The sequence below is a fragment of the Euphorbia lathyris genome, chromosome 7, assembly GCF_963576675.1.
Source record: "Euphorbia lathyris chromosome 7, ddEupLath1.1, whole genome shotgun sequence".
Taxonomy (NCBI): Eukaryota; Viridiplantae; Streptophyta; class Magnoliopsida; order Malpighiales; family Euphorbiaceae; genus Euphorbia; species Euphorbia lathyris.
Genome location: NC_088916.1, coordinates 19,895,900 through 19,906,100, shown reverse-complemented (window position 1 = coordinate 19,906,100; position 10,201 = coordinate 19,895,900). Strand labels below are relative to the sequence as shown.

At 33.2% G+C, this 10,201-nt stretch overlaps 1 protein-coding gene across 8 annotated transcripts; it reads right to left on the bottom strand.

Moving 5' to 3' along the window:
* Nucleotides 1-1,173: 1,173 nt before the first annotated feature.
* Nucleotides 1,174-9,998, bottom strand: LOC136235361 (F-box/kelch-repeat protein At3g23880-like). Of its 8 annotated transcripts, none has more exons than XM_066024995.1 (5): nt 9,831-9,998; nt 8,043-9,194; nt 5,907-7,058; nt 3,677-3,748; nt 1,174-1,599 (listed from the first exon to the last, which is right to left on the bottom strand). In XM_066024995.1, exons 2-4 carry the CDS (start codon nt 9,191-9,193, stop codon nt 3,715-3,717), a joined length of 2,337 nt encoding a protein of 778 aa, XP_065881067.1. In that variant the 5' UTR covers nt 9,194; nt 9,831-9,998; the 3' UTR covers nt 1,174-1,599; nt 3,677-3,714. The 8 variants fall into 8 exon arrangements, 7 of the variants coding, with proteins under 7 accessions (XP_065881067.1, XP_065881065.1, XP_065881064.1 ...); XM_066024993.1 differs by lacking the exon at nt 1,174-1,599 and adding an exon at nt 2,198-2,328; XM_066024992.1 differs by lacking the exon at nt 1,174-1,599 and adding an exon at nt 2,231-2,322.
* Nucleotides 9,999-10,201: the final 203 nt, after the last annotated feature.

Here is a 10,201-nt window from a genome sequence, read left to right as displayed (position 1 = left end):
AGACCCCTGTCGTCTCTAGCATTATCATCCCGCTGTCTATTCCGTCTTTCTTCATGATTTTCCTCCATGATGTCCATACGTTCCATCAAGCGGTTTAACATTGTTAACACTTGATCGTCTGCCATATTATTGTTCAAAAGAAATTCAAATAGATCAATAAAAACTCACGATTCACTCGGTGTTTCGCTCAATTTTTTTTTTTTTTTGGCTATTCTCTCTTATATGCTCACCACTATGTGCCTTTTACCGCTCGATTTCTCTTATAGTGTTCTTTAAAGAACTCAGTCGAACAAATTCAGTTTTATAACCCCAGTAGTCAAAAACAAAAATTCAACCTTACAACCTAAGAAGCGAAACGTTAAACAATGAACGGAACGCAGATAAGCAACTCGATGACCAAAATATAATATTGACGTTAGGAAATAATCAATAGAAAAAAAATCATAGAGTACAAAATTAATTTTGTGAATTATGGTTCTATCAACCCGGCCGAAATATTAATTATGTAAGATGTTTTTTTTTTTTTTTTGAATGAGAGAGAATGGAACTGCGACTTGGATTTTTTTTTTGGTGTTATGTAAACATTGTATATATATATATATATAAATATATTATATATAGAAAGGAAGTTTGGTCTTCACCTGAATTGGATTGAATTGGATATGCTGGAAAAGATTTGAATTTTTTTTTATCACTAACATTTTTTTTTTCGAAATTAGGACAAATTTTTTTTTACCAGAAAATAGAAAAATTAAAAATAAAAATAGTCAAAAAAAATATTACGAATAGATAAAACTTGAAAAGTTAGAGCTCGGCTCTGATACCAAACTGATGCGAACCCACGAGGAACAGTGCCTCGAAAACCCGACAACTAGATTTGATCCCTAGGAAAGCTAACGAATCAGGGTCGGACAGAAAAGAACCCTTACAAAACTAGATTGTAAAGACCCAATCCAAGTCTCCAACAATTAAAGATTTAATCCCGAAATGTTCAAAGTAGTGCCCCAAAGAACACAAGAGAAACCACTCACAAACTCTTAAGAGTAATATTTTTATTAATATCAAACTTGTGCCTTACATATTAAAAAGCTCACCCTTAAATAGGTAAAGCAAATACAAACAATGACTTGAATTGCCTTTACACATCTTTGATAACAAAAATAATACAAGGGCATTTAAGTACTTTATTTAGTCAACTATTAAGACAAAGAAAATCAACACACAATTGACAATTGTAAATGAGAAAACAAAAATCAATTCTTATGGAATTAATTAGGTTCACATGGTTTGTGGAAGTTGCCATTTTGACCATTGAAAAGTTAAATCAATTCATATTGAATTGATTTTATTTTCCCATAAATCCAAATGGCTAAAACTCATCTTGTAATTTCTTTTAACCAATTTTATTGCCCATTTCGTTTAGCCCGTGTTCGGTTTGTTTGATGTGTTTACTTTCCGAGCAACTCGAGAGGTATGAAAAAGTTATAGCTTCTTGAATTCCACATGCGTCAATTTGGTCTGACATATCTAACATTTGCACCACATATGTTTGGAGCTCCTCTTCAAACTGCTTAGCACGTGCTCGAGTAACAGGTCCATCTGGTAGACATATTCGCTCCATATGAGAATCCGGATTTTCAACCCGGGTTATATCAAAATTTTAGAGAGCATATTTCAAGCAAAACTTAGGGACAAAAAAAAGTTATGAATATTTCTTTTCGAAAAGAAAAAGTTCTATATTCACTACTAATTTCAATACAATCAGTTTATTTTTCATTTGAGTTCAAAAAGCTTTGAACTAAGGGTTTTTATTTCTAGTTTATAAAAATGGTGATTAAAAGCATTCACATCGCTTTTGAAATGATCCAAACTTACTAACTTCACCTGTTAATTCTACTACTAACTTTTTATATGTATACTTCCTTTTGGTGTCTTATGGCTTGCACATCTCACGGTACCTTTTGTTTTCTCTAGCAGATTTTCTTATCGTTTTTTTTTAGAGATTACAGAAAGTAACAAAAAAAAATTACAAAATTGGGTTAAATGGAAGACTCATTTATCCAACATACTACATATCTATACTATTTTTTTATGACTTTTCCAAAATACCAATAACAAATAAATATTACTCACTAGAGGTGATAAAACTACACACGACACTCCAAAACAAATTAAGGGTCAAAATTATATAATAATAATAATAAGATAAGAACAAAATTTTAAATTACAATTAAAGTAATTCTTTTTTCCTATTTAGAAGAATAAAAAGAGGTTCTTTTCTGATGCCATCATCCTTTTTTCAGAAGAAGTTCCAACAAGTCTCTCTCGCTAAGAAATCCCAATAACAAATAAATATTAAAGACTAGTAAAGAAAAGAAAAACTCAACTAATCATTCCTAAACCAGATTAAGGGTTAAAATGGCTCTGAAGTTGGCAGTAGGATTAATTTAAGCCAAATCGAAGTATAAGTATCAATTCAGGTTTGAAGTTGAATATTTGATAAATTAACCCAAATATGACATATCATTAGATATTGAAACCGATTATGTTTGGACTAATTTGTCAAATATTACCAACTTTGGGACTTTGTTGCTACCTAAACTTCAATTTGTGCTAAAGTGATCTTGATTGATAACTTTAGGGACGTATTTTTGGATTGACAATTTCTAACATATTTTACACAGATAACCCGACTGACAGGATACAATTGGTACAATTATAATTTTTCTTTCATTAACATCGTTTAATAACATAACACCATTTTGACACGATAACCTAAAATTGCCTACCCTATCCAAAAAGAGGGATAAATGGTCAATTTGGTCCTTCAAATTGACTCACTTGATCAATTTGCTCCAACATGAATTTTGGCAATCTATTTCATCCACCACTTGATTATTTTATGTTTTGTGACTTTTTTTTAAACACGTGATACTAGGGTTATAAATAAGCTGAACCGCTCATTTTGGAAAAGGTGACATTTTAACAAATGGTTTGTGGCTTTTTTTAACACGTGATACTAGGATTGTAGATGAGTTGAGCCGCTCATTTTGATCGATAAAAAGCTTGACCGTGTTCGTTCGATTTATAAACAACCCGAGCTTGAGCACTTCAAAACTCGCTCGAACCCACGAGCTTATGAATAAGCTAGATTATAATGTTCATGAACGGGCTGATGAGCAACCTTGGTTCGATTATTTTTTTAATAATAATATTTCTATAAATAGGAAAATGTAAAACTTACCTAGTTATATATGAAACTTTAGTTTTATAGGTTTTAAAATTATGCAGTTTTGTGTCTAAAAAATATTTTAAATAAACATAATTATGAGCTGTTCGCGGGCAAAATTCAAGAATAGAATTAATGAGTTGTTCGCGAGCTGCTCACAAACAAAATGTTGAGCTAGAACTCGAGCTCATCCATTTTCTAGGAGTCGAGCATGAGCAGGCCAAAGCTCGGCTCAATTATAACCCTATGTGACATGTGTTAATATTGGGTATAATTCGATAAATAAATAAAAAAAATGACAAATTCAAGGACCAGATTGAAAGTTAATTTTAGAGCAAACTGGTCATGTTAAAGGGCCAAATTGAGCCTTCATTCCCAATATAAGCAAGCAAAAGCTCAGGTGAAAGGGCAGGACGGGAACAGTATAAAAAGAGAGAGAAGTCTTACCCGAAGCTGATCAAACTTAGAAAAAAGTACAGTGCAAGTCATGTTATTGGCCTCTTCAAGCATGCTAACCACCTGCAACAAGTAGGAAAAGGATCAATTTGAGGGATAAAAGGATCAATTCTCATGGGATCAATTTGTTTTTTTCTAAAAGGCAGTTGTGGTCAAATCAGTCAGAAGTGACACATTTTAGCATTAGAAACGGAAACCACGAATCATATGCTAATATACGTCACTTTTAGGGAGAACTTCTATGGTGACCGGGTGCAATGGACCCAACCAATGAAAATAGAGAATCACGCTACCTCATTGGGAAGTGATTGGTGTAAGGAAAGAAAGTGCACAATTATCACGTTTCTATTGACAAGACCATAGTAGAATTTCTCCACTTTTGGGTTACCAAGTTGAAGGTTAAACTTAACCATTTGTCCAATTTTCAAGAGTTATGTATGAACTTAGTTCAGGATAAAACTCTTTCCTATCCGGGAGCGAATAGATAATCAAATTTTGAACGCCACGCATCTATTCATCAGAAACAAAACAAAGAAAATGAGGTTACTATTGTATTTGTATCATACCAAATGATTGATTTTGATATTCATATAGAAAAAGACTATTTTCACAAATAACTTGATAAATTCCACTCATGAACCTTGTATCTGCGGTAGAAATGAAATCTCTCTGTATAAAGCATGATCTTCTTCCTTCCTTCAAAGAAGGCAACTCGTGCTCGAGATACATCACTTGGTGTAGTATAGCTAAATAATTTATAGCAAATTTCACTCCAAATTCATGGTAAATCATAAAATCCACGGTATTAAGACCTTCATACAGCTGTAGGTGAGCCAAAAATTAAGATAATAATGTTCGGCAGCAGAGGGACATTGCCCTATATCTTCTTATCCACCAAATAAGGTTTGTAAAAAGAAAGATGTAATTGAGAGAGAAACCTTCTTAACAAAATATTCAAGATGAGCATCATCAGCATCTACCCTAGATTTCACATCAAATCGCTCATAAATCTGTAAAAGGAATATAAGGCATCAATATAAATTAGCTTTAACTGAACATGGATAATAAAACAAGGTGTCAAGTAGTTAATAATGCTTCATACTCCAAGTTACAGTAGGATAGTTTCTACTTACACATCAAAATTTCATAAAAACTGAATTTAGATATGATTTTGTTTCCTTGTAAGACTAGTTCAGCCAGGTGCACGACCCCTTTCCTTGGATGTTTAGGATTTAGGAATATGATCTTGGAAAAAAAGTAACAGCATTTGGATAAATATATTGCGGCTGCAGGATGGTGCATATTTCTTTCTTCATATGCAGGAGCACAGAACAAGATAATACATTATCAAACAAAAATCAGCAGCAGCACAACAGCTATTAGTGTCTTTATGAGCTTATATAGATCCTAATTTCCACACTTCCAACCATCTGCACTGAGATTCTTGATAATTGATCAATTATATATAAGTTTAGTTTTATATTGATTTGGCCTTGTTTCTTCCTTGTCTTAATACATCATAAGTTTCTGCTACGTATATCTAAGCTCTTTTAAAATCATCTCCTATTAACCAATACAAACAAGTTCCTAATTCAGGATCCACAACATCAGTCTCCTGAACATTATTTGGATATGATAATCAGACAGCTAATTATGATCACAATAAGAGTTTGTAGCTCCACACAAACTTAATGGAGAACAGCAGAAAGCATGACTTCAATCACACGTGTAGATCAAAATGTCTCCATACCTGGTAGAGCAACAGTAGAAAAATGAACAAGAACATCCTCACATGTAATTTTGAAAACTTCTCATTTCACACTAATCATATAAGACCCACAATTCTTCTTAGGCTTCAGATTTCCGACCCATAATTCCAAAAGACTCCTCGTAAATCAAAATATATAATCAAGTATGTTTCATTATCTTCATCAAGCCCTGTAAAAATCCAATGGGCACGATTGGAACACAATTTCTTATATATATTCCCTTCAGTTGAAACCATCATCCAACACACACAATCAAGTCAGTTTCATACGCACACACACAGATTCTGCATTACTTGTTGGAGTTCTTAGAAATTGGTTGATAGGAAATCAAAAATTCAATTTATAGTATCAAAATCAAAAGAAATAGTAGGAGAATAACAATACAAAGCACGGAATAATTGATTCACAATAAAAACAAGATGCATAATGAGTTATTTGTTCTAGCAACTTACTCGTACAATCTTGGAGAAACTAAACTCTCAACATAAGGAGATGCATAAAAAGAGTCGTCATACCCATCCTCATCATCAATAATATCATCACCTTGATTCAAAACATTCTTGAAGCTGCCATCTTTTATGTCATAACATCTGAGTCCAAGATCGCCATTGTGCATCAGAATTTCTCCAGTCCTTGTAAAGCAGGAGTTGTAATGCACACCAATTCCCAGAGGGGCAATTTTAAAAATTTTATTCCATGAACTTTTCATCCCACAATAGTCTTGCAGGACCCATAACTCTTCCTGTCCTTCAGAGTTAGCACCTACAATTCCAAGACACTCCTTGTAAATCAACAAAGTCCAATCATTATAACTTCTTGTTGGCAAATTCACATGATCCAACCTTTCTTCCACCAAATCAAAATATACAATCAATTCCGTTGCATCATCTTCATCAAAATTCCTTGTTGCAATCCAATGGAGATGATTTCTTGTATAAATTCCTTTCAGTTGACAAATCTTGTAAGTGAAGAAGTTCTTCGATATTTTCCTCTTCCTCCATGAGCTGCTTTTTAGAGAAAAGACTTCAACAAAAAAGTATCTGCGAGGGAATCTCTCCTTACTAGAATAGGAAGGTATACTTACAATCTTGTAATCATCAGTACTTGAATCATAACCCATTAAAGGGAAACCAACATCTAAATCTGAATGTCTTATTATCTTATACTCCAATGGAAAAGATGGATTCCAAAGCAGGATACCACGTCCATACATATTGAAGCATATCAATCCATCACAAAAGTTACAAACCTGAACAGGAATCTCTTCATGGGGACTAGCAGGAAGCTGGTATGGAAAATCAAATTGTTTAGCATGTACAACGCCATCAGATATTTCCTTATACAGAACTAAAGGATTGGAAGCATCCCAAGAAGGAATAAGAAGGCCAAGAAAATTCTTGTGCTGATTGTAATGGACAGCATGAGCACGATTCAAATGTTGTTTTATGAACTTGGTGCTGTTTATAATTGAACGCCACGATTTGCAAACTGTCTTAAATTTCAAGAGAGATTTCACCGGCAATCTTAGCAGAATTTCTATCAAAATCTCCTCTAGCAATTCCATCACTTCCGCCTTTTCTGTATCTCTTCTTCCTTCCTCCATCCTAGCAAGTGAAGACATTAATTGTTACGTTTGATTACTGAGAGAATGAAGTTTCAGATATACAGAGCATATAAAATCCTTATACAAAGTAACACATGAAGTGAAAAATCATAGACATTTTATTTGTGTGAAATTAAACAAGTAAAGCAGGATACAGGAACTGAGATATGGATTTTCAAATAGAAAATCAAAACCAGCAACAGCAAACAAAAATTTAAAAAAAAAAAAAAAAAAACTAAACTCAAAACACAACTTCTATGTATATTTTTCAGTGGCCCTCAGCAATAAGAGAATAAATACATTATGTGTCCCCAAGTATTGAGCAAAACCCTATGAATCCCATATGAACATTCCCAGAGATAAAATTTTCACATGTAATTTTGAAAACTTCTCATCTCACACTAGTCATATAAGACCCACAATTCTTCTTAGGCTTCAGATTTCCGACCCACAAATCGGAAAGACTCCTCATAAATCAACAAAATATGGCAAATTCACATAATCCAAATCAAAATATATAATCAAGTACGTTTCATTATCTTCATCAAGCCCTCTAAAAATCCAATGGACACGATTGGAACACAATTTCTTATATATATTCCCTTCAGTTGAAAAATCTTGTAGGCGAAGAAATTTAATATTTTCTTCTTCCATAATTTGCTTTTCCAAGAAAAGACTTCAACGGAAAAATATCTACCAGGGAATCTATCATTAGTAGCAGAAGAACGGGTATGCCTACAATTGAATCATAACCCATTAAAGTGAAACCATCATCCAACACACACAATCAAGTCTGTTTCATACGCACACACAGATTCTGCATTACTTGTTGGAGTTGTTAGAAATTGGTTGATAGGAAATCAAAAATTAAATTTATAGTATCAAAATCAAAAGAAATAGTAGGAAAATAACAATACAAAGCATGGAATAATTGATTCACTATAAAAACAAGATGCATAATGAGTTATTTGTTCTAGCAACTTACTGGTACAATCTTGGCGAAACTAAACTCTCAACATAAGGAGATGCATAAAAATCGTCTTCATAACCATCCTCATCATCAATAATATCATCACCTTGAATCAAAACATTCTTGAAGCTGCCATCTTTTATGTCATAACATCTGAGTCCAAGATCGCCATTGTGCATCAGAATTTCTCCAGTCCTTGTAAAGCAGGAGTGGTAATGCACACCAATTCCCAGAGGGGCAATTTTAAAAACTTTATTCCATGAACTTTTCATCCCACAATAGTCTTGCAGGACCCATAACTCTTCCTGTCCTTCAGAGTTAGCACCTACAATTCCAAAACACTCCTTGTAAATCAACAAAGTCCAATCATTATAACTTCTTGTTGGCAAATTCACATGATCCAACCTTTCTTCCACCAAATCAAAATATACAATCAATTCTGTTACATCATCTTCATCAGAATTCCTTGTTGCAATCCAATGGAGATGATTTCTTGTATAAATTCCTTTCAGTTGACAGATCTTGTAAGTGAAGAAGTTCTTCGATATTTTCCTCTTCCTCCATGAGCTGCTTTTTAGAGAACAGACTTCAACAAAAAAGTATCTGCGAGGGAATCTATCCTTACTAGAATAGGAAGGTATACTTACAATCTTGTAATCATCAGTACTTGAATCATAACCCATTAAAGGGAAACCAACATCTAAATCTGAATGTCTTATTATCTTATACTCCAATGGAAAAGATGGATTCCAAAGCAGGATACCAAGTCCATACATATTGAAGCATATCAATCCATCACAAAAGTTACAAACCTGAACAGGAATCTCTTCATGCGGACTAGCAGGAAGCTGGTATGGAAAATCAAATTGTTTAGCATGTACAACGCCATCAGATATTTCCTTATACAGAACTAAAGGATTGGAAGCATCCCAAGAAGGAATAAGAAGGCCAAGAAAATTCTTGTGCTGATTGTAATGGATAGCATAAGCACGATTCAAATGTTGTTTTATGAACTTGGGGCTGTTTATAATTGAACGCCACGATTTGCAAACTGTCTTAAATTTCAAAAGAGATTTCACCGGCAATCTTAGCAGAATTTCTATCAAAATCTCCTCTAGCAATTCCATCACTTCCGGCTTTTCTGTATCTCTTCCTCCTTCCTCCATCCTAGCAAGTGAAGACATTAATTGTTACGTTTGATTACTGAGAGAATGAAGTTTCAGATATACAAAGCGTATAAAATCCTTATACAAAGTAACACACGAATTGAAAAATCATAGACATTTTATTTGTGTGAAATTAAACAAGTAAAGCAGGATACAGGAACTGAGATATGAATTTTCAAATAGAAAATCAAAACCAGCAACAGCAAACAAAAATAAAATAAAAAAACTCAACTCAAAACACAACTTCTATGTATATTTTTCAGTGGCCCACAGCGTGCAATGCACAATAATAAGAGAATAAATACATTATGTGTTCCCAAGTATTGAGCAAAACCCTATGAATCCCGTATGAACATTCCCAGAGATAAAATTCTTAATCGTCTTTCTTCAGTAGCATAACCCAAATAAAAGTAGGAAAATGCAATATTCTAATCTTGTCACAAGAAAAGGCAACCAAACACATTAGCGCTAGATAAGAAGCAGACGCTTACATAGATAGAACGAGATAAGAGAGACTAAAAAAACAAAACAAGGGGCTGATGGAAATCTAAATTGATCATTCGGTTAGATTCATATGAAACCCTAGCTACGAATATAAACTAAAAAAAGCAAGAAAACATCAATTTTGGATAAGTACCTGATATCAATGGCTTGTTAGGAAGGAAAATCTCAGCAATCAGAGAAAATATTCTGCGAGGGAAGAGGTGTTCTGTTTCACTGTTGAGAGAAAATGAGAGAAGAAGACCATTTTCTTTCTAGAATTCTCCAATTTTGCGATAACCGATTTGGCGTCTTTCGAATTTCAAACTCCACATTTTCAGATTACATATAATATTTATTTTTAATTTATTTATTTATTTGTAAAATATTTATTAATTTATTAATTGTACAATTGAATATCTTCAACCAACGTAGCTTTTATTAAGTGGTTTGATAAAACTAAAACTCAAGTGCTAAAAAAAATTAAATATTAGATTTTAAACGTTGAATTTTATAAGTGTTAAAAGT

What these genes read in the sequence shown, in the direction of transcription:
- LOC136235361 (XM_066024995.1), bottom strand. Translation starts at nt 9,193, where the DNA reads ATGGAGGAAGGAGGAAGAGATACAGAAAAGCCGGAAGTGATGGAATTG. An exon ending in GTTTCGCCAAGATTGTACCA is followed by an intron (nt 7,059 to 8,042) that starts GTAAGTTGCTAG and finishes TTCACTTGCTAG; the next exon opens with GATGGAGGAAGGAAGAAGAG. An exon ending in GTTTCTCCAAGATTGTACGA is followed by an intron (nt 3,749 to 5,906) that starts GTAAGTTGCTAG and finishes TACTTGTTGCAG; the next exon opens with GTGGTTAGCATGCTTGAAGA.